The sequence below is a fragment of the Mirounga leonina genome, unplaced genomic scaffold (assembly GCF_011800145.1).
Source record: "Mirounga leonina isolate KUSES-001 unplaced genomic scaffold, KU_Mleo_1.0 Mir_91, whole genome shotgun sequence".
Classification (NCBI taxonomy): domain Eukaryota; kingdom Metazoa; phylum Chordata; class Mammalia; order Carnivora; family Phocidae; genus Mirounga; species Mirounga leonina.
This window is the reverse complement of record NW_023270839.1, coordinates 27,520,583-27,545,984: the sequence shown is the minus strand read 5'-3', so window position 1 is coordinate 27,545,984 and position 25,402 is coordinate 27,520,583. Positions and strand designations below refer to the sequence as shown.

The window sequence follows — 25,402 nt, the reverse complement described above, 5'->3', positions numbered from 1 at the left end:
TATAACACTCAGAAAAAGCTGTACATTTCCATGACCCTGAGTTAGGCAAAGGTTTTTAGATATGCTACCACAAACACAAATGACCAAAAAAAAAAAAAAAAGATAAACTGAAGTACACCAAAGTTTATAACTTTTGTGGGGCAAATGATGCCATGAAGAAAGTGAAGAGAAAATCTACAGAATAGTAAAAATATTTTTTCAAATCATATACCTGATAAGGAACTTGTATCCAGAATACATAAAGAAAGCTCATCAATATTAAATCAACTGACTGATGTAAAACATCAGGAATTTTTTTAAGGTTTTATTTTAATCACTCAGTGCTCATCATAGCAAGTGTACTACTTAATCCCCATCACCTATTTCACCCACCCCCCTACCCACCTCCCTTCTGGTAACCATTAGTTTGTTCTCTATAGTTAAGAGTCTGTTTCTTGGTTTATGTTTTTTTTCCTCTTTGCTCAATTGTTCTGTTTGTTAAATTCCATATATGAGTGAAATCATATGGTATTTGTCTTTGTATGACTTATTTCACTTAGCATTATACTCTCTAGCTCCATCCAAGTCATTGCAAATGACAAGATACCATTCTTTTTTATGGCTAAGTAACATTCATGCGTGTGTGTGTGTGTATGTGTGTGTGTGAGACATCTTTTTTATCCATTCATCTATTGATGAACACTTGAGCTATTGTAAATAATGCTGCTATAAACATAAGGGTGCATGTATCCCTTTGTTTTTGTCATTTTTGGGTAAATACCCGGTAGTGTGATTGCTGGACTGTAGGGTAGTTCTATTTTTAACTTTTTTTTTTTTTTTAAGATTTTATTTATTTATTTGAGAGAGAGAGAGTACAAGGCGGGGTAAGGGAGACGCAGGGTCCCTGCCGAGAAGGGAGCCAACACGGGGCTCGATCCCAGGAACCTGGGATCATGACCCGAGCTAAAGGCAGACGCTTAACCAACTGAGCCACCCAGGCGCCCCTCTATTTTTAACTTTTTGAGGAACCCCCATACTGTTTTCCACTGTGGCTGCACCAGTTTGCATTCCCACCACCAGTGCAAGAGGGTTCCTTTTTCTCCACATTCTCTCCAACACTTGTTGTTTCTTCTGTTTTTGATTTTAGCCATGCTGACAGGTATGAGTGGTATTTCATTGTAGTTTTGACTTGCATTTCCCTGATGATGAAGTGCTGATGAGCATGTTTTCATGTGTCTGTTGGCCATTTGAATGTCTCCTTTGGAGAAATGTCTGTTCATGTCTTCTGCCCATTTTTTAATTGTTTGGTTTTGGGGTATTGAGATGTTTGAGTTCTTTATGTATTTTGGATATTAACCCTTCATCAGATATGTCATTTGCAAATATCTTCTATTCAGTAGGTTGCCTTTCAGTTTCAATTAAACTTACCAGTATTCTACTTTATTATGATCATTTTGATTCTTCGGTGTTTTTTCAAAACATGGATTATTTCTTTAAAGAAATCTCCATCTCATTCTGGTAAAATGATTTAACATATATAAAGGAATTGGTATATAATAAACATAACAGATACACATTAATTCTTTATTCTTATTTCCCCTGGAATTTCTTGCATTATGTGTGTGTGACAGACAGAGACAGAGATGGAGTTTTCCAAAACAAACTAACAAACCAAGAAGACTGAAAACCATATAGTCCCAACTATCTTTATCAGTAGTTCTTAAACTCAGGGAATGAAAATAGGCTAGGCATGGATTATTTTTGAAAAAGCTCCCTAGATGATTCTGATAATTACCTACTCAAATTGATAACCACTAATCTCTATGATTAGAGTTCTGAAAAGACTAGGATGAGTTATCCTGGACTAATCTAATTTTACTTTCCCTCTCCTTGAAATATGGTCAAAAAGCCCTAACTTATAACTTTTAATATACCGCATTTATTTGAAATAACATAACGTCTGAGGAAGTAACTGTTCATTTTTGTCCTTCAGTAGACAGCATTCAATCTAAATGACTAATTTCCTTGTTTAACATAGCAAAGTCCAAAACTGGAATTTTTTAAAAACTGAAATTACAATTCTTTATATTGAAGCAAAATAAGAAAGTAAACAATGACTAGGATCAGGAAAAAAATCAGACAAGTATGACAGGACATGCCCCTCACCCCCCAAATGGAACAAAACAAACAAAAACAGGGCTATGGCTCTTGGTTGCTAAGAATGTTAAAATAATTCAGTAATGTTTACGCAACTACCAATGACAGTTAAGGAAATAAAAGAAACCAAGATAAGAATTCATATAATAGCAATTTATATGCATGGCACTGAGCCAAACTGTTTGTGCCAAGAGGGAAAAAAAGGGAAAATCTTGCCAAGACCCTTGTTATTGTCACAAAATCAGTAAGAGATACTGTTAACCATGTTAACAATTTCATTGCCAGACCCTTTCTTTACTAGTCCTCATCTCTTTTGCTATGATAGCAAGTTACAGCTACCACAAATGTTAAAGTTATCTTAGTCAAAAAAAAAAAAAAAAAAAGTTTATCTTAGTCATAGCTTGCAGCCTTGCTGAGCATATAAAAAGTGTAATAACAAGAAACAGAGATGGCTCTTATTTATTTCATTTCTACAGAGGTGAAAGGCCCTAGCTAATTTTGCTGTTTGTTGGTTTATAAGCTACCTGTTCCAGAACAGAAACATGGCAATGAGGCCACTTTAATCTCCGAGGGGCTTTGGGATATGCCTTTGGACCAGATGCACACCAACTTCCAATCAACCAAACTAAAGAATGAATGGATCCTGGAAAGGCATTTTTGTTTTCACCCAGTGACACAATAGCTCCTCAATATTGCAGTATGATCACCAATAAATGCTCATTTATTCAACAAATGCTTAGTGAGTTTGTGTATACTAGATAATGAGCTAGAAAGACACTGCAAGGAAAATAGGAGATCTTAACTTTGCGGAGAGAGGATTCTGAAGACTTCTGGCCAAAGTGAAATAATAAAGACAGGATTTACCCACACGCCTGAAACCCCAAAATGGACAAAATATATAAAAGAAGTTTTCGAGACACTAATAATCATCAGGCAACTAAGGACAGTGATCCCTGAGACATGAGAAACAAAGTGAGCCCTCTGACCGCTCAACTTCCTGCCTAGAGAAAGTGTCCAGCTGCAGCACAAGGGAGCAGGAACCCAGGCAAGGCCTGGGGAATGTTCTGAACTGAGGAGACAGAGCTGACAGAAAGACCAAAGCAGCTGGCATCTGCAGGACAGAATACCAGAGAGGAGAGAGCTGCAGAGATAGAGATCTGGAGATCTGCAGAGGGCTGCCTTTCCATCCTCAGCAGAGCGCATGTGTGAGGAACTACCTGGGGCCAAGGAAAACACACCTGGGAAGATGCCAGATAATAGTGCCTGTGCTCATGCAGGGCTGGGAGGAAGACCTGTTCCCAGCAGCCAGACTGTAAAACCTCATAAATCACAGGGCTCTGCAGAGGGACCTCAGAAGGGTCTTGCCCCAGTAGTGGAGAAAAAATTAGCTCTAGAATGAACGCTGCTCCAGTCCCACCGAGCAAATCTTAAAAACAAGACCCTAAAAATCAAACTGTTTCCAAGTAACTTAATCATGTTCCAGGATGAAACTCAAGAATATTTACAGGGATACCAAAATACCCAGCACCCAGCAAATTAAAATTCATGTCTGAATCAAAAAAAAAAAAATGACCAGTATGGTAAGAAGCAGGAAAATTTGATCCATAAGGAAGAAAAAATAATCCATCATAACTGAGCAATGGCAGATGTAAAATTAGCAGGTAAGGATATTAAAAGTTATTATAATTATATTCCATAGGTCCAAAAAGTTAAGAGACATGGAAGATAAAAAAAAGGAGTGAAAAGAGAACAAAGAACTGATGGGACAAGAGAAAAGATACACCATCCTAGCACTAATGAAAAGTAAGATTGGCTGTATTAATATTAGTGCAGATTTCAGAGTAAAGAATATTTTACCAGGGGTAAAGAAGATCACTTTATAATGACAAATGGTCAATTTGTCAAGAGGACTTACCAATCCTAAACAAACAGAAACTAATAACAGAGCCTCATAGTATATGATTCTAGAACAATTAACACTAGTATCCGATACTATGTAAATTACATACAAAAATGTTAGAGGGAAAGGAATATTCATTTCCTGGATACGGTTATCCAGGGAAAGTTTCCCATAAAACGAGGTCTTAAAGTGAGTGATGAACGACTCATCTGGCTAACTCTGTACCCCAAAGGAGTAATAAGTGAATTGTTCAAAAGATGCAGTGACCAGTCTCAAAAGGAGACACCAGCACCTGCATTATTAACTTAAGCAGCCCATTTCAAATACCAGCTTCGGTGCCAGAGTAAACCACTTTTTAGAGGTCCATATAAGAGACATTTAGACTCCCACCGCCAGCTAAGCCAGGAGGCAAGGAGATGAGTGTGGCGGCAGTCACCCCCGGGAGCGAGTGTCCTGCCTCATCTCCTTCAGTGCGACCCACCGACTCCACAGCAAATCTCTGAGTAATGAAGAAAACTTGAAACTGTTTGGGAAATGCAACAATCTAAATGGCCATGGCACAATTATAAAGTTTGGTGACAGTGCATGGAGAGATTGATCCTGTTACAGGAATGGTTATGGATTTGACTGACCTCAAAGAGTATATGGAGAGTAAAGTCAGAAGGGGCCTGTGGAAGAAGCTTCAAAAGAAAAGTCAGGACCTGAACTGGAATTGAAGAGAAAACAGGAGGCAATTATGGAGCCCCTTGATCATAAGAATCTGGATCTGGATGTGCCAGTTTGCAGACTCAATCCCAGGACCCTGAGATCATGACATGAGCCGAAGTCAGACGTTTAACTGAATGAGCCACCCAGGTGCCCCCAAAATACTGAATGTATTATAAAAAGAAAGCCACTAAGGGGCACCTGGGTGGCTCAGTTGATTAGGTGTCTGACTCTTGCTTTTGGCTCAGGTCATGATCTCAGGGTCGTGAGATCGAGCCCTGCCTCGGATTCTGAGCCAGTGGGGAGTCTGCTTGAATTTCTCCCTCTCCCCCTACATGTGCGAGCACACACACCGGAGTGCGTACAAGCACGTTCTCTCTCAAAAATAAAATCTTAAAAAAAAAAAACCCCACTGATTATGAATGCAAAATTACCTGCTTCTTAACTCAACTATTTGTTTATTTCATACCCATCCAAAGTCTAAGAAATAAGATAAAATTTTAAAAAGTTATAAAAGGAAACAGAAGTTATTACACTCCAATTGAAGATACAGTGTTTTTTTTTTTCCTTGTCCCTCATATTCCTCGCCCCTATAATTTCTCCCCTCTAATATTTTCTTGTTTTCCACAATTCTTCTCTACCTTCTTTCCTACTTCCTCTAATCCACCAAGATCTTTCCCTAGGCAACTGGAGATTATGAAACAAGAGCATACTGGGAAGCTTCGTGGGTCAGCTCAGGACAAACTTGGCTCTTTCACATCTCTTATTTTCTCTTCTTGTCCTCAAATTCCACATTTTTTCCTGCCATCTTTTTCTCACATCTCTCCCTCTGCTTCTACCTCCATTCTTCTTCCTAATTATACCTCTTCAGTTTACTTGAAACATACACAATAGTTAAAGGTGATCAATATTTATTCTCATAAAATTATGTTTTCCTATATAAACAGGACTTAAGCTATAAACACTGTGTAACAACACAGGTATGGCTGCTCAGATGAAAACATAACCAGTAGTTGTTTCTATGTGAAACACAAAGGAACTGATGCTTTTGCTCAACTATGTGATTCCCCACACTTCAAACCTATGCACTGGTTTTCAATCCTTTTTCTGGCCCTAAACATCTGAGGGACAAGACATTCCCATCTTGAACAGTAGTATCATGGTTAACTTTATGAGCCAATTTGGCTGGGTATGGTGCCCAGATAATTGGTCAAATATTATTCTGGGTGTTTCTGGGAAGGTGTTTTTTAGATGAGATTGACATTTAAATCAGTGGACTTTGAGTAAAGCCATATGTGGTGGGCCTCATCCAATCAGCTGAAGGCCTTAACAGAACAAAGACAGATCTCCTCTGAGTAAGAAGGAATTCTGCTGGCAGACTGCCTTTGGACTTGAACTGCAACTCCTCTCTAGTTCTCCAGCCTGCTGGCCCATCCTACAGATTTTGGACTTAATAAGCCTCCATAATCACATGAGCCAATTCCTTACAATAAATCTCACCCTCTCCCCAACACACAGCCTTTTGGTTCTGTTTCTGTTTCTCTGGGGAACTCTAATACAAGTAACTATGGTAGTGATGCTGAACTAGCAATAAGGGGAACGTGGGGTCTAGTGAAGAGCAGAGGAGTTGGGGATGACAGATAATTTTTTAAAAGGCTTAATGTAGACCTCATGAATTACCTACTCAAAAGTCATTTGCTAGTCTTCTGCTATTACAGAGGCTAGAATGCTAAAATGAATTTTCCAGCCTCCCTTGCCACTAAGGGGTAGCCACGTGACAGAGCCATGGCCAAATTCTTGAGAAGGGTTTCCTTCCTAAGTAAAAAACTAAAGCCTAACTCGGAGAAAGCACTATGCTCTCACTGTTCTTCCCGTCTGGATTACTAAGTGCCTGGAAAAGCTCACCTTCAGATCTTGCAATTGCTGCCACCATCCCCAAGGGTTCTATACCCTCAACAAGAGCGCAAGTACACTGTGGCTTCTCAGGCCAACCTGGACTGAAAGCTGAGAAACTTAACCTACTTCACGTTGTGTTATATAGAGAACTTTAAGATATATAGCTGTACTGAGTCTTCACTCAATTTACCTAAGGTCCAACTCTGCAGTGGGAGGGACCTGGACTAGACAACTTTCCTGAAAATAATGGTTATGAAGCATTGATGATTATAGCTATGAATTACTAAGGAAGGCTGTATGATATCCTTTATTTATTATTTTTAAAGATTTTATTTATTTATTCGACAGAGAGAGTGAAAGAGTACAAGCAGGGGGAGCAGCAGAGGGAGAGGGAGAAGCAGGCTTCCCACCAAGCAGGGAGCCTGATGCAGGGCCTGATCCCAGGACCCTGAGATCATGACCTGAGCAGAAGGCAGACACCTAACCATCTGAGCCACCCAGGCGCCCCTGTATGATATCCTTTAAAAAGGGTCTTTGAAAATATGGCCTGAATTATGTTATGGCATTTCTCCTTAAAGAGAGGAGTTAGAACAGAGCAGTGCTTTGTCATCATTTGCATTCCGAAATACACTAGTGAATTTAAAATTTTTACCTCAACACACTTTTAAATTTGTTACAGTGGAGAACTAGAGTGTTACATAAAATCACTGTATTATAAAACCTCACTTACAAATCATTAAAAAGGAACTTATTGGCCAAGATGATGAAAAATGCAAATGAAGTGCCAAATTACCTAACAAGCTTTTAAGTCAACAGTGTCCCATCTTTAAGGCTACTAATGATGCATCTCTAAAAATACTTTTTCTCCAGACCTACCCTACCTATAAAAAGAAAAATCAAGTGCTATCAAATAATGACTTCAAAGTTCTGTGTTTACCTTTTTTTTCTCCAGTGTAGGGCACGTAGTCTTCCCTGTCCTTATGCTCCAATGCCTCCTTCTCCAGGTATGAAAGGAGGTGTTCTCTATCAAATGGCCCTGTGGCGGACTTTGACGTCTGGTTCTTCTGCCGGAACCCTGCAGGCAGAAGGGCATTCTGCCAAAGAGAATGAATCAGCCATTATGATCGCCAAGAATGCCAACACTATATGCTTCCACAGATTTAAGAAAAATTATAGACCGGAATGTGATACAGACATTAAACACTTCATTAGAGGATTTTAGGGCAGCAATGTAAAAGTGTTCCACACAAAGTTTTTCTTTATTAGATAGAATTCAATTACATTATTAAAATAAGCATATACACATTTTCTCAGAAAGTATTCTACTAGAAGGAAACACCCTTTACTTTTTAAATGTCCTGGGTGGTAATAAAAAGTTTCTTAATGATTAATAACTGCTCAGCATATATGCATATAAAGAAAATAATTCTATTACAAAAGAATTTTAAATGATATATACATTGTATTCCTTCATAATGATTTCTATTTCAGGGTAAAGACTTTTTCATACAAAAACATGTATGCTGTACAGTAAGATATCAGGGCATTAATGTTCACTTGCTTGTGTTTAAACACACTGTGAAAGGTTCAACTTCTTTATGCACGTATGCATACATCCGTACTAGGATGTATTTGCAGCAACCACTGTCACTGCTACTCATGCACCAAGGCCCACCAAGGTACTCAGAGCAAGAGCTAGATCCCTGGGTTTCCCCCTGGGTAGTCTTTCTGAGTGCCTGGAGGGACTGAGAGTGGGGAAGGAGGGAAGGCAATGGATCAGAGTTTTCTCTTACAAGAGAATTTTCTGAATTTTTACTAAGTCCAGGAATAACAAGCAGTGATTAGAACACATGAGCTCCATCTTTTTGCTCATTGAAAGGCAAAGTGGTGATACTGCTTTGTCTCACTATTCCTAGATATTCCTTTGCTTTGGAAATGGAAGACAGCCCGAGAAGTCACACAAAAGGGCCAGTCTTTTACAACATATCCCAAAGTTGGCATTAATGCTGATTCTCATGGATGTTATAATTTTCATTATAAAGGGAGATCTTATATAGATAATTATAGGGAATGTACATTTTATAACTAGAAAATATAGCACTTCATGGGGCGCCTGAGTGGCTCAGTCGTTAAGCATCTGCCTTCGGCTCAGGTCATGATCCCAGGGTCCTGGGATCAAGACCCACGTCGTCGGGCTCCCTGCTCCACAGGAAGCCTACTTCTCCCTCTCCCACTCCCCCTGCTTGTGTTCCCTCTCTCGCTGTGTCTCTCTCTGTCCAATAAATAAATAAAATATTAGAAAAAAAAAAAGAAAATATAGTACTTCAACTGTGGCCATTTGCTGAGATCCGTAATAATTTTCATAAAATCCACCTTTGTGTTCTCCTCGTGTAATGGTAGGCATTACACAGAAAGCTCACCTATAAATATGAAACACAAAGGACGTCTGTTCCTAACCCTGCACTAAAAATGTTTTTGTAACACAAAATTGTGTATGGGAACATAATAAAGAAACAAGATTTCTACCTACCAACTTTGAAATAGAGAGCTACACATGAAAAATCCACTCCTAATGAACCATCAAGTTCTACCCATTTTTACTTCCTAAAAAACTCATTCATCTGTTTACTTCCCTCTATCTCTAACACCCATTACTTTGGTCCAAGCTATGATCAGGCTGGCATGGAATATTACCTGAGCTTTCAACTGGTCTCCCTAGATCAGCTGTCTGATATTCCTCATCCCTCACTCCCACTCCATGTTACTCTAACCTCACCTCATATACCTTCCCCCATTCTAGCCACACTAGCCCTTGCTCCTCCCTGTGCTTGTCACACCTTCTTTCTACCAGAAGCCTTCTCTAGAATGCTCTGTCCACCATTTTTTGCTACTCATTTTTTAAAAAGATTTTTTATTTATTCATTTAAGAGAGGGAGCAAGAGCACCAGCAGGAGGGAAGGTCAGAGGGAGAGGGATAAGCAGATGCCCGCTGAGCAGGGTGCCTGACGCAAAGCTCAGTCCCAGGACCACGGGATCATGCCCTGAGCCAAAGGCAGATGCTTAACCAACTGAACCACCTACGTGCCCCTTACTACTCATTTTTAAGACTGCAGCTCCATTCCCCCAAGGGAAGCTTTTTCCTGACCTCCCATTATATGCTTTTATATTAATATGGCATGATTATTTGATTAATGCCTACCTCTCCCCACTCCTACCAGCCTGCATCATGAGGGCAAAAACCACATTTGTTTTGCTTACTCTTGTATTCCTAAGCCTAGCATAGCACCAGAATCTATTGGTTGCTCCCCAAATATTTACTGAATAAAGATTTGAGAATACTTTTATTTTTTTAAAAGATTTTATTTATTTGAGAGAAAGAAAGAGAGCACAAACGGGGGGAGGGGCAGAGGGAAAGGGAGAAGCAGACTCCCCACTGAACAGGAAGCCTGATGTAAGGCTCGATCCCAGGACCCCAAGATCATGACCCAAGCCAAAAGGCATGTTACTCTAACCTCACCTCATATACCTTCCCCCATTCTAGCCACACTAGCCCTTGCTTCCAAGTCTCAGGCACCCCTGAGAATACTTTTAAAGAAAAATGCTCATTAAGGCAAGTTAATAAAAGTTACTTTCCATCACCATCAATTATGCATACTGCTCTTACATGGTGGTAGTGATGGACTTGCACTATTCCCGTGCATGCTCAAGCCCATGAGAAACATGTAAGTTGTTTTTTTTTTTTGAGATTTTATTTATTTATTTGACAGAGAGAGAGACAGCGAGAGAGGGAACACAAGCAGGGGGAGTGGGAGAGGGAGAAGCAGGCTTCCCGCCGAGCACGGAGCCCTATGCGGGGCTGGATCCCAGGACCCTGGGATCATGACCTGAGCCGAAGGCAGACGCGTAACGACTGAGCCACCCAGGCGCCCCAAAACATGTAAGTTTTAAGTGACATGTCAGCTGGAATCCTGGCTCCTTAAATACAGTTTCTGAACACAAAATAAATGACAGGAAACTGGCTTTGGAGGCTATAAACGCATCAACCATGCTTTATTAGAAGTATACTTTAGTCAAGTTAAGAGATCATAATTACTTAAGAAAAAGGTAAAATCTCATTAAAATGATTGCCACTAAAAAGTGTATGTTTCTCCCTCACAGAATTTTGTTGTAATGATATATTCCAAGCCTTGGAAATGAAAATAGCTTTTGCCTAGGCCGGCTGGCTGGCTGTCTTTAGAGATGGGTGTTCTGAGAAAAGTAGTAAGTTGGCAAGTAAATACACTGAATGCAGCATAAGGGAAGTAAAAGAGCCCTCCAAAATATAACAAGGAACTATATACAACCTCTACCTGCTCTTATCTTCTGAGACTTTGTAAGTTACAGAGGTGTTTCTCTGCCTGAAGTAGCTACTACCACCCTTGCTCTCTTTTCTCACCTCATCTTTCACTGGCACTCTTCCCCCAAATTTTACCTAACAAGTGGCATGCTGTCAATAAACATCACTGTTCTTCTAGTCTCAACTAACAGTATCTGAGGCTGGGGGAGTTGCAACTGGGGTTGGGAAGCTGGCAAAATATATCCAGAAGTTAGAACTCAAGCCTCCCCATACAAGAAGCAGGCCATGGTTTTGCAAATGAGAAAAATATAAACCATTAGCTTTTAGACGTATAGCATAGTGCATGCGTTAATTAATAGGGGCATCACTGCAGTTGAACGGAAAGACCACCAGCCTTTGCCAGGGAGCAATGAGGCAGTGAGGGATCCGGTCTCAGTTCTTTCCCTAATTGTAGTAATTGAGGCAAGTCACCTAACTTTTGTTTTCCATCTGTAAAACAGAGGGCAAGTGTTAGCTCAATGTTTCTCAAACGAGGTGCTCCCATAGGGGACAACTGGCAATGTCTGGAAATACTTTTTGTTGTCAGAACTAAGGAGAGGAAGTATTTTTTTTTTTTTTTAAGATTTTATTTATTTATTTGAGAGAGAGAGAATGAGAGAGAGCACATGAGAGGGGGGAGGGTCAGAGGGAGAAGCAGACTCCCCGCTAAGCAGGGAGCCCGATGCGGGACTCGATCCAGGGACTCCAGGATCATGACCTGAGCTGAAGGCAGTCGCTTAAACAACTGAGCCACCCAGGCGCCCAGGAGAGGAAGTATTAATCATGTTTTTTATTTTTTGTATTTCATGATGCTTTGCCATTTGGGAGCCTTGCTAATGTTAGAAAGAACTACCTCTCCAGGGGGGCTAGCTAATTCCTGGGATAGCAAACAACTCTCCCTCACACACCCAACAGTGTGCTTTCCATATGAAAACCAACCAATCCAGAGCTCAAACCCCAACCACTTCCTTTATCTCTCTCACACCAAGCCAATATCCCACCCGCCCACACACACACCCTAAATCACCCAGAACCAGGTAGCTGGACAACTGGAGACTACTCCTATGGCCCAAAGCCCACTGAAATTACTCAAATTATCTAACCCTAAACTTGCTCAAACTTGCCAACCCTATCCTACCCATTCCTTCCCTCAGAAGCCACAACAAAGGTTCTGGGCCACACTTGCTCCTTGCTTCTTCTGCTTCCTGACCAACCCAGGTGCTTTCCCAGGGGGTCCTGTGTGCTTCCTGCTCTTGGGGACCATAAGTATTAAACTCTTTCTCCAGGTCTGTAATCTTACCACCGCTAATTAAAACAAAATCCCAGGTCCATTTTTAAACTCATGTAGTGAGTGAGATCAGGATGCTACTAAATAACTTAAACGCACAGGATAACCCCCATAACAAAGAATTATCCAGCCACAAATGTCAATAGTGTCAAGGTTAAGAAACTCTGGGCTAGATGAGCTCTTCCGTTCCTGCAGTTCTACAACCACTTGATTCAAACAGGTCTAATAGGGTGAACTGCCTGTAGAAGATATTGCTGTGACATGATCAGTACTGTTATCCTGAGTTATCCCCAGACTCATGAGCACCGCAAACTTTTCCTTGTGATAACAATTACGATTAAGGGTTTTGATCTATGGTATAGACACATTACTGAAGTGCTGAAGTAATGCTGAGAAAAGGAGTATAATTCTCAATAAAAATTCAAACACATTCCAGCAAGAAATAAATGTGTTGTAGTAACAAGAACAATTTTATAAAACAAACTCTACCTCAATTCTTAAAAGGCACTAAAAATCAATGTCTCAACATAAAGAAACATGTAGTAAAAACAAGCCTAGCAAATAACCCTTACCTTCAGGTTAAGTAGCCATAACCTTTGGGCTCTCTCCTGTCAGTGACTACCCCTTCCCCACCCCACCTACCAGAGAATAACAATTCAGGCGTCAAGGGGCTCTACCTTAGCCTTGTGTAATTTATAAGACAAATAACACCCACTCTGCAAATTAAAACATTTATAGTATATTCAGGTCTGTTCCACATGGATTGCAGTATTGCTGAGTACTTAGATCTAGTCTACTAATGACTAGAAACTTATTCAATTTGGTCAACATGTTTAAGAAAGGTAACAATTAGATTTAAGGTCACAAAGAACCTTGTAGAGGGCCATCATAGTACAGAAGCTCTGAAGGCCATCATAGTACAGAAGCTCTGAAGAGACAGAGAGGTTGGCATACATCAAAGAGCTTCATTATACCAAAAACGTTCCTCCCTGCCCAGAGAAAAAAAATTTTTTTAATTTTATTTATTTGAGAGGGAGAGAGAGAGAGAGAGAGAGAGCAAACAAGAGCACAAGAGCAGGGGGAGGGAGAAGCAGACTCCCTACTGAGCAGGGAACCTGATGCGGAACTCAGTGCCAGGACCCTGGGATCATGACCTGAGGTGAAGGCAGACGCTTAACTGACTGAGCCACCCAGGGGCCCGAGAAAAAATTTCTTACAGGATATACTTCAGAAATTTGAGAATAAGGGTTTGGTGAAAACAGTTCAGAACAGGCATGTCAGTGGAGCCATGGGGGCAGAAGTGGGGGAACTGAGAAGAGGCAAAAAGTTCATTTGGATAAAGAGAGAATGGCAGGGGCAGGGAGTGCCAGAGAAAAGTCATGAGAAAGATAACTGCTCAAAGGGAGTTACTTCGTTTCAAAGGGTTTGAAAAGTTATTTCATTACCACCTACCTCAGGGTCAAGGTCATCCAGAACAGTTTCCAGCTGTTTCAGTTCTGTTTCTGACAGATTCCCAAGGAGCTCATCTTCATCTAGGTCCTTGTACTTTTCTAAGTCCTTCCGGAATGATAGTGCCATGATTTGCAGTATAGGAAGTCACTTAATTTTTGCTATGCAGTACAGTCAGGAGTGATTTCTACTTTTTCTTAAAGCTATAGAGAGAACAAACACACACATTTCAAATATTAAGTCATCTCCACCTACTTAGATCTATTATTAGGTTGAGTGAAATGTAATTTCCATGGGGCGCCTGGGTGGCTCAGTCGTTAAGCATCTGGCTCAGATCATGATCCCAGGGTCCTCAGATCGAGCCCGGCATTGGGCCTGCTTCTCCCTTTCCCACTCCCTCTGCTTGTGTTCCCTCTCCCGCTGTGTCTGTCAAATAAATAAATAAAATCTTAAAAAAAAAAAAAGGGCGCCTGGGTGGCTCAGTCGTCAAGCGTCTGCCTTCAGCTCAGGTCATGATCCCAGGGTCCTGGGAGTCCCACATCGGGCTCCCTGCTCAGCAGGAAGCCTGTTTCTCTCTCTCCCACTCCCCCTGCTTGTGTTCCCTCTCTCGCTGTCTCTCTCTGTTGAAAAATAAATAAAATCTTAAAAAAAAATGTAATTTCCAGCTGTCATATTCTTTGGCCATCTATCACACACTACCCTTGTCTATGGATCATTCAATGTCCTTACCTTTTATTTTTTCTTGATGAAAAACAAAATCGAAAAATAGGGGGAGGAGAGAATATAAAATTCAATCTATAAAATAGCCACTTGGTAGACTTTAGAATTTCTGATAATTGAGTTTTAGGAGGAAAGAACTCATGTGTGCCAAAATAAAATTTTTCCCATCAGTGACTTTCAAATTCTTGCTCCCAGAGTACTTTGCTTCAGCACGTTATGTTTAAGATACATTTGTTTTGGGCGCCTGGGTGGCTCAGTCGTTAAGCGTCTGCCTTCGGCTCAGGTCATGATCCTGGGGTCCTGGGATCAAGTCCCACATCGGGCTCCCTGCTCAGCAGGAAGCCTGCCTCTCCCTCTCTCACTCCCCCTGCTTGTGTTCCTGCTCTAGCTATCTCTCTCTGTGTCAAATAAATAAATAAAATCTTAAAAAAAAAAAAAAATCTTTAAAAAAAAAAAGATACATTTGTTTTACTGTAAATTGTGTAGAACATTATTTTCTGATTCAATAAGGGTGGATATTAATATACTCCCCCAGTGAGGAGTGGCCAGGTGCCACTGGAAAAAAAAAATGGTTTTGAAAAGGTACATCAAAAAATTTTTTGGAAAGGTGTTTTTAAAGGAAAAAATGCAGCTTTTTGAAAATGTTTCCATAAAATACTCCAAACCATGCTGGGATATGTCACCCACTGACTGGCAAGGGTGGTCACAAGGGTCTCATTATAGGAAAAGACCTTTGCCCTTTCTTCACCGTGTGAATCTTTCCTAAATGAGGTAAAGCTCAACAAGCAGCCTCTTCCCAGGTACAGCAGAACTGTTCCATAGGAAAAGATAGTTCGAATAAATCCCACAAAACGTGCGAAGTAAAAATAAAGTATTTCTGTAAGTTCTAGCCGTAAACGTGGATCATATGTTTTATAAAATGTTCCTAATGGGAACAAGAAATAATCCTTAGACTTAGTGATTTGGCTCAATTTTTCTTGGCTGCAAAACACCCAGTACTTCAAAGTCTGGATAGATTTCCTTTACTACTCCTTTCTCCCAAGTTTTTCCAACTTAATATTTAGACAAATATATTTTCCTCCTCAAACCAGTAACAGTTTAGGATCCTTTTACGTGTTTTCATCTCCTAAGAATAAAGGAAGGTTCACCAAAGGGGTCTGTCAGCTCCTGACCTGACTAGCAGCCACCTGGGTCCAATAACAAGCAAATTAACAGAACTGTACTGATGCAGATGTTAAACTGCAGGCATTTTATGTAACTGCCCGAGACAGGTCTGGCTTCCACCTGCTCTACTTGGCATCTCATCTGGTTTAGCAATTACCCTGGATTTTTTCAGGTTTTTGTTTTGTTTTGTTTTGTTTTTTAAAGATTTTATTTATTTATTTGACAGATTGAGACACAGCGAGAGTGGGAACACGAGCAGGGGGAGTGGGAGGAGAAGCAGGCTTCCCGTGGAGAAGGGAGCCCAATGTGGGGCTCGATCCCAGGACCCTGGGATCATGACCTGAGCCGAAGGCAGATGCTTAACGACTGAGCCACCCAGGCGCCCCACAGGGTTTTCTTTTTTTTTTTGAACAATTATCATTGTTGTCTTTATTAAGTTTGGTAAATCTCCACTTGATACTTCCAACTTTAAGATACTAAGCTTACGAAGTATCTTCAGAGTATATTTTCTAATTAAAAATAATACACTCGGGGCGCCTGGGTGGCTCAGTTGGTTATGCGACTGCCTTCGGCTCAAGTCATGATCCTGGACTCCCAGGATCAAGTCCCGCATCGGGCTCCCTGCTTGGCAGGGAGTCTGCTTCTCCCTCTGACCCTCCCCCCTCTCATGCTCTCTCTCTCTCATTCTCTCTCTCAAATAAATAAATAAAATCTTAAAAAAAAAAATACACTCTGCAGAGAAGATTCAATAGAAGGTATAAGCACTTTCAAATATATTAGCCATCAAATGCAATTTTAAAGAAAGTAGTAGGCAATTTTAGGGGGAAAAATAAAAATGAGGAACATTTGGAAAAAACAGTCCCTTCATAAAAATGCCAATGACATGGTATTTGAGACAGATTAGGGTAAGAAATTGATAAAAGTATATGAACACATACCAAGAGTAATTATTTAGCGTATGCTGTTTAATGCTTAGGCAGTCATTATAAAAAAGTTTTTAATGTGGTTGGATAGAGCTTATTTTTGAGATTTACAGTATATAATAAAGCCAATCTCTTAGTCAACAAATATTTCAAAAAAAAAATACTAATTATTTTGAGCATCCTCTCCCTTTACTCTCAAAAGTGTTCCAGTATAGGCCATAAATTCAATAGTCATCCTACCAGTAAGGCACTATAATGGACAATATGACAGGACTGAGATATTACAGGCTAAGGCAATGTTCTGTCACCCAGGTTCTATAGGTTTGGAACACAACAGTCCTTGGAATTGACTAAATAGCTTCCTCCAACAGATTGCTCTTTATCTCAGAGTAAACTCTGTCACACAAAGATTGTTTATAGTATGGCTTATAGAATAATAAAATGAACACCCACGAATGCATTGTCCAGCCTCAGAAAGAGAAAATTGCAAGGACTCACACGTTCCCCTTTCCAGTTGCATCTCCTTCCCCCAGTGAAGTAGCTACTGGACTGCATTTTGAATTAACCATTCTCTTGCTTTCCTCTACAGTTTTACATTACATGTACATGTCCTTAACAGATTTAGATTTGTTCTTTTTTTTGCACTTTATACAAATGGACTCCTATAGCATATATCTTTTGGTGACTTGCTCTTTTCACTCAACATTGTTTTGAGTTCATGCTTAAAGCTGTACTTCTTTCATTTTTGTATAGTATTTCATTGTATAAATGAACATGTGACTGGTAGTCTTTCCCCTCTGTTTTTCTGCTATAAACAATCTTGTTACCTATTTCCTGGTATACATGTGCAAGAGTTTCTCCAAGTTATTGAAACCTAGGAATGGAATGGCTGGGAAAAAGGTATGGTAATATTCAACTTTACTAGGTAATGTTAAACTATTCTCAAAGTGGTTGTATCAATTTACATTCCTAGAAGATTCAGTGCATGACAATTCATGATGCTCATCCTTGCTAACAGGTTAGCTGTTAGCTAATTGTTGGTCTTAATGGTTCCTAATCTATGTTGCCATTATCCTTGTATATGCCTCCATTTTAACCACAGATTATACCTAAGTATCTTCAAAACTTAAGGGTATAACTGATATTTATCAACAACGGTAAGAGATGGTCTCCCAAAGAAGCAGACAGAATAATTTACTACTGAATGGTGGTAACATAACTAAAGAAGTCAGTAAGCATGCAGGTGTAAGAAAATGGGGGTCATCAAGCAAGATCTGGTCATGTTCATGAAGCACAAGGGAAGCATGGTGTCCTGACCAGCAGATATGACTGGCTTGCTTCCATTGCAATTACAGTGCTGGTAAGGAGAAGAAGCATCAGGCAACCAAAGCCTGATGTCATTCTACATTTACATCACCCAATTACTTCCTTTATTCTTCTCCATGATCACCAAGTAATCTTCTCATTAAAACTTGGCTATTCACACAGCTTTCCTCACTGTAAATTACTAAACTGGTATTTTGGCTTATGTACCAATGTACTTTTAAGATACTAGGTACCTACTGGTGCTGAGATCAGGTCTCTATAAAAGTAAAGCTGAGGACCATCATGTGAAATCCTAAGCATGGACTGGCTGGCCAGCAACTCCTAAAGATACCTATCTCATGTCAAACCAACAATAACGCTGTATTAGAAGTCCTCATTCATCTGTCTTCCTTGCTAGACACTGTAAGCCCCTGAAGAGCAGACATTCCCTCCTACTATCTCATTCCTTCTGGGTTGCCATCACCAGGGACAGTACCTGATGGTAGGTAATTAAGCCAAATTTGATTGAATTGGATCATATATCATCTCCCTTTCCCTTTTTTGGTAGTTCCCTCTTCCTCCCCCAGATATCTAGTGTCCCTCTTGCTCCCTAACTCTACTCTCCTTATTGCAATTAAAAAAGCACTGATAATTAGTCTTTGATACTTCTGTTAATCCTGTGCAGCCTCTGCATTACTCACCTTCTCTTCCCTCAGTGTCAACCCATTTTGGCTTGATATTCAGAGTTCTCCACTGTCTAATCTTCCCCAGTTAAAACAGAACACATCTGATTGTCAGTCATCAGAGCTCTGGAATTAAATATAAACCCTGATGAAAATTTGACTTTTTTTTGGGTAAAGAAATGAGTTTCCTTCTCAGGAGGCACCAAGCCTCACTCTTCAGCCTACTAGGCTCCAGACTGTGTGTCTTTTCCTCACTGGCTTCTCCTAGGACCCCTGGGTACTGAATCAAGCTGACCTACCAGATCAGAAAGTTTTCTCTCAAGATCCCAGATGAATATTTGTTTTCCAATATATGTGCTGTTCATTCAACAAATATTTTTGAGCATCCTCTGTACGAGGAATTGACTTGTTCCAGACAACAGGCATACATAGTATACAACACAGACAAGTTCCTTGCTCTAATTTATTTTGAAGTTGGCATACAGACAAAAAATGACAAACAAAGGAACAAGATAATATCAGATAACAATAAAAACTAGAGGAAAAACCCCAGGACAATTTGCTATGGGGGAGATGAGGGCTGGGAAGGTTACTGTAAGTGGTTCAGAAAGACTGTTCTGACTTTTGAGCCAGGACCAAAAGGTCCCTACCAGCTCTCCCAGTCTAGGACTCTGCTATCTAGGTGGGAAACAATAGCTGTAGGGTTATAGCTGTGGAGATGGAGAGAAGTGGATAAATGTGTGACATATTTTGGAAGCAAAGCTAAAAGGACTTGTGCACAGATTGGTTGTAAGGGTAAGAACAAGAGATGCACTAAGGGATGAGTCCTATGTTAATTTCAGTTAGTATTTAGTATTAATTTTTTGTCCCATACCTATATTTTCTGAGAGCTTAATATGGCCCTACAGCACCTCTATTTCTCAGTCTGGTTTTAAAAAAAGTTTCTTGGTTAATATTTCCATAATGGCTTTTGAGATCCACATTGTGAACTGGTCTAATATGACTACTGTTGAACAAATTTTTGAACAATTTTTGCACCAATTTTTGAATAACAATAAACCAATGAACTAAACAAACAAACCAACTGCAGATTACTAAATACAACAATGGCTGGCTATGGCCTTTAATACATTTTTATGCTAAACTAAGGCACATGTCTTTGTTAATACCATTTCTGGTATTATCTTTTGCAAAGAGCTAAACCTAAAAAGTGAAACAAGCAAATAATTTGTCATGATTTTTAAAAAATGTTACCCAATTACTCCTTCTATTTTCTTTCCAATATTTTCCATTAGGGGCACCTAGGTGGCTGGGGTCCTGGGATCAAGCCCTACATCAGGCTCCCTGCTCAGCAGAGTCTGCTTCTTTCCCTCTGCCCCTCCCCTCCGCTTGTGTTCTCTCTCTCTCAAATAAATAAATAAAATCTTAAACAAACAAAAAACCCAAAATAGTCATTTCAATATTTTCCATGCTTAGGGTCAAACTGCTAAAGAAGAGATGGTCATGAATTTGGCATCCAGCAATCATAGTGATGTTAAGATCTGCACAGCTACCCCTCCAACACCTAGTCTCTGACCTCTCTTCTGATGGTCCAGTCCTCCGCCCTGCCTCAGTCCTACAATCCCATGGTTGTAACCTAATCCTTATCATTACCAATAATAGTACCATCCACTACTCTCAACAACTTTGATCCTCTCTGTCTCTGAACTCCTCTGGCAAAACCCCAACCCTGGTTAAAACTCTCTTCCTACTCCTCCCCTGCACAGGGTGGCAGATCAAGTGGGAGAAAAACACACATACTGAGCGGCCATATTTAAAATTTATAAAGAATACTGCCTAGTAATCCTATGGCATGTCCCTAGTCCAGTCATTCTCCCACTCTCTTATATGACTATTTTGCCTCTTTTTCTCCCTCAAACCTTTAATATTTCTTATCGCTCGCTCTCACACAAAGACCTAATCCTAATATTTCACTGAGACTGTAGAAACAATCATAAAAGGACAGACATCTAAGCTCCCACTGCTATACTTACCAGCCTACGTACATCTATCTTCAATCTGGATCTCTCCCCTGAATGCCAGAGTTAGAAATATTTCCAATTTTCTTCCCTATACCTGCTCTAACTATATTTTTTACCTTTTAATAAATGGCAACTCCATTCTTTTAGTTGGCTGGGCCAAAAATCTTGGTGTTCACTTTGACTACTCTCACATTCTTACATCTGATCCATCAAGCAAATCCTGTTGGCTCTAACTTGAAAACATCACGTCATACTACCTCCATTGCCTCCACTGGCTCAAGTCATCATCATTTCTTACATGCCTATACAATAGCCTCCTACCTGGGGACCACATTCCCACTCTAATGCCCATACAGTTTATAGTCTATCTTCTGCAAAGGTGCCAGAACTATCTTGTTTTTTGTTTTGTTTTGTTTTTAAAGATTTTATTTATTCACTTGAGACACAGAGATAGAGAGAGGGAGAGAGAGAGCATGAGCAGGGAGAGAGGCAGAGGGAGGAGAAGCAGGCTCCCCGCTGAGTCAGGAGCCTGATGTGGGGCTCGATCCCAGGACCCTGGGATCATGACCTGAGCCGAAGGCAGATGCTTAACCATCTGAGCCACCCAGGCGCCCCTATCTTGTTCTTTTTAACTGAAGTTTTTATTGTGATAATTATAGATTCACATGTAAGAAATAATACAGAGGGATCTCTGTACACTCTGTCCAGTACCCCCCAAGTGGTAACATTTTGCAAAACTATAATACACCACCATACTGACATTTATACAGTCTGCTGATCTTATTTTGATGCCCCCAGTTTTACTGGTACTCATGTGTGTTTGTGGGGTATGGAGAGGTCCATACAATGTTATCACCTTGTAGGTTTGTATATCCACCACCACAGTGAAGATATTGAATAGTTTCCACACAAGAGGTCCTCGTGTTGCCCTTTTATAACCACACTTGCCTCCTTCTCCAACCCCTGGCCAACTACTGATCTGCTTCTATTTCTAAAATTTTGTTTCAAAAGTGTTATATATATATATATAGGATCATATAATATGCAACTTTAAGAAATGACATCATTAAACATAAATCTCTAGACATTCATTCAAGTTGCTGTATCAATAGTTCATTTCTTTTTATTGTATTCCATGGTATGTACGTACTATTGTTTAACCATTTAGATGTTGAAAACCATCAGGAATGATTCCATTTCTTGACTATTACAAATAAAGTGTCAGTAAACATTCATGCACAGGTTTTTGTGTGATATAGTCAGATCGCATTAATTCCACTGCTCACAATCTTCTAATGGCTTCTCATCTCAATGAGAATAAAAGCCAAATGGTCCAGAGGGCCCTACATGATCTCCCTGCAAGCCCCAACTTATTTCCAACCATTCTACCCCTTGCTTACAGCACATGATGTTCTTGCTCTTCTTCCAACAAACTGGGCACATGCTTGCCTTAGGGCCTTTGCACTTAATGTTCCTTCTGCCTAACACACTCTTCCCTAACACAGCTAAATAACCTACTCCCTCACTTCCTTAAGGTCTCTGCTTAAATGTCAACTAACTAGAGAAGTCTTCTCTGTTTATTATATATAAAAAATGAATCCCACAGACCCCCCCCAGTGCTGCACGAGAAAACCTCTTCTTACCCCGTATTTCCCTCTGTATTACCTGACATTACATAATTATTGAATCAATGTCTGTATCCTGTCACTAAAATCTAAGTTATATTCAAGCAAAGACTTTGTTTTGTTCACTCCTGAATCCTCAACAGAGAACAGATTGTGGCACATGCTAAGTAATAAAAAATAGCCAATATAATTAATTTCAATGCTAACAGTAAACTTACGAAAGCCATATAGGTTAACCTGGAGTCCAGGTGCATGGGTGGCTCAGTCAGGTTCCTGGGATTGAGCCCCACATCAGGCTCCCTGCTCAGGGGGGAGCCTGCTTCTCCCTCTCCCTCTGCTGCTCTCCCTGCTTGTGCTCTCTTGTTCATGCTCTCTCTCAAATAAATAAATAAAATCTTAAAAAAAAAAAAAAGTTAACCGGTGTCATCCAAGATTACTGAAACACTTAGCTCTTAACTTTATATGACAGTAACTTTGTTTTAGGATGGTTCTTCCGGGACCAGATCTTCCTAAATTAGGAAGCTATTTAAGAAATAAAAAAATCAAGGGGAGCCTGGGTGGCTCAATCAGTTGAGTGTCTGCCTTGGGCTCAGGTCATGATCCCGGAGTCCCAGAATCGAGCCCCATGTCGGGCTCCCCTGCTCAGTGGGGAGTCTGCTTCTCCCTCTCCCTCTCCCTCTGCCGCTCCCCCCACTTGTGCTCGCTCATGCGCTCTCTCAAATAAATAAAATCTTAAAAAAAAAAACCCTAAAAAAAAGAAAGAAAATCAAGAAATGCTTCTCTCTTTTTTACACTAAACATTAATAGGAAACTTAACCCTCGATTAATATGGCTCACTCCATATTCTTAAGTTTTTCATGTTAAATTCCTAGGCCTAGGTTATTCAAAATTTGCCTTTTTTTTTAAGTTGTATTTATTTAAGTAGTCTTCACATCCAATATGGAGCTCAAATTCATGACCCCAAAATCAAGAGTCCCATATTCCCCTGAGCCAGCCAGATGTCCCCCAAATCTGCCTTTTTAAAAATAAACACGCACACACACACACTCACACACACACACCCAGAATGACTAAACTAAAAAATGATGACAATGCCAAGTGTTGACAAGGACGTGAAGCAAAGGAAACTCTCATAAGTTGCTAGTGGAATGCAAATGGATTCAACCACTTTGGAGAACAATCTGGCAGTATCTACTAGAACTAAACATACTTGTCCCATAATAACACAGCAATTTCATATGTCCAAGGGATATTAGTGTTTGTTAATAAAATAAGATATACAAAAATGTTTTTAATGCAGCTTTATTCATAGTATCCCCAAACTAGAAATGATGCAAACATCCATTACCATGAAAATACAGAAATGAATTGTGGTACAGTCATAGTAATAAAGTTCTGGACGTGTAAAAACATGAGTAAACTTAACATGTATTACGTTGAAAGGAATATAAAAAACTAGACATGAAATACATACTGCATGCTTTTATGTATATGAAATGCAAGAACAGGCAAAAATAATCCATGGGGATGGAAATCAGAATAGCTATTGGGGGATACTGATTAGGTATGGACATTAGAGAACACCCTGAGGTGATAAAAATGGTTATACCTTAAACTGGGTGATAGTTACACAAGTATATACATATGCATAAAATTTATTAAGCTGCCCACTTAAAATTTTCTTCCTTTACTCTAAGTTATACCTCAAAAAAATCAAACATACACTTGCTTTGTGCAAGTAATTGCATGTATTTGATGTTGAGAATTAAAGTTCCCAAAACAGACTGATTTTTCTGTAGCCATGGTAACAAGTAGTCATCAAAAAACCCAAAACCAAAACCAAGGATTTGCCTTTGCAAGCCAATCAATCACCGTCAGCTTCTCACTTCTGAAGGTCATCCAATCAGGAAGAGACTCACTCCAGTAAACACTCCTCAGTGCCAACTAATCAACAGACTCACCCAAATAATCGTGCTTCTGTATATGATGTCATTTGGCCTTGGAAAATTTTGCCAGTCCCGGAATCCCACACTTTCCCAAAACCCTATATAAAAAATTGGTCTCCTTGCTCAGGCTATACCTAGCCAGCATAGCTTTCCCTTATTATAGTTAAGTACTGTTTAGCTTTGTCTTCTTGTTTCAGATACTGACTATTGACTGATAGTCTCATTATCCTTTCATGCTGAAGAAACTTTTAGCCATTACGTATGTTTATTTTAAATAAAAGTATTTCAATGTTGATACACAGTAGATAATAGTTAGGATCAAAATATTCCCTCTAGATAAAGACCCATCTAATCATTTGAACTGGATTACAGCTCAAATGTAATTTGATAAGTATCTGCTTCATAAGTAATTTCATAAGTATCTGCTTCAATTTTCGTTAAAAAAAAATTCAAATCAACATTACCTTTTTTGTTTGAACCTGGCTTCAGAATTAATCCAGAAACAATTTTTAAGTAAGTTAACTCCATCTGGAGATTTTAACATTTAAAGCATCTAAAATGCTCTCTTATTTAATGCTAGGCTTGAGTTTCATCTCTGCTGGTTTGAGGAACATTCTCTTTGATGGAGAAGGCTGGAGTAAAAGAAAGTCATCTATTCATTCCTGGCATTATCAAAGCAGAGGCTGAGTATGAATATCTGTCAGGGACAGTGTGCAGCAGCTTCCTCAACTGCAAGGGAGTTTAAAAGTCTCATAAGATCATTTCCTTTTTATGAGCTTATGGTTCTAGATAACACTAATTATAACCAAAACATGTCCTTTGGGTCCACTGCATCCAAAGCACTATGCACACAGTGTTTACCTTCTAAAAAGTAAAACCATTTTATTTTAGTTATATATATAATATGTATTACTTTTATAGCAAATAAGACATTTTTTAAAGAGGAAAAAAAACTGGATGCTAAATCCACCCTTCTGTTCACTACATCTTTTATACAATGAAGCCTAAAAGACAGTACAGTAAATAATTCTGTGGAGTTCCTGGGATGCTATGGTTGATGCAGATGAGGGCACATCTGAGTGAGGTAGCTGCTTTGCACACAGAAGTTTGAGAAAATGGTAGCTGATTATTCTGTGTAAAAATTCCATGGAAATGAACCAACCCACATAGGAGATTAGTAAGTAGCCCCATCTTTCCTGCCACTGCTACTGACGCTATCACGAATTTTTAAAAAAGAGATCTACAGATCTCAAAAGCATAAAGAAA

General features: G+C 39.7%; 1 protein-coding gene and 1 long non-coding RNA gene across 2 annotated transcripts in view; both read right to left on the bottom strand.

Annotated features, from left to right (window-relative positions):
- The window catches only part of LOC118003565 (tropomodulin-3-like), a 68,999-nt gene that overhangs the window by 22,651 nt on the left and 20,946 nt on the right, over positions 1-25,402 (bottom strand). Inside the window, exons 2-3 of the mRNA XM_034994613.1 lie at positions 13,753-13,952; positions 7,575-7,731 (exon numbers count right to left, since the gene is read on the bottom strand). Of these exons, the coding sequence (XP_034850504.1) occupies positions 7,575-7,731; positions 13,753-13,878 (283 nt within the window). The 5' untranslated portion in view covers positions 13,879-13,952. The remainder of the gene's footprint in view (positions 1-7,574; positions 7,732-13,752; positions 13,953-25,402) is intronic.
- LOC118003389 lies at positions 2,289-3,861 on the bottom strand. Its single transcript, XR_004677328.1, has 2 exons — positions 3,486-3,861; positions 2,289-3,324 (listed from the first exon to the last, which is right to left on the bottom strand). It is a non-coding gene; the product is annotated as an uncharacterized LOC118003389 (long non-coding RNA).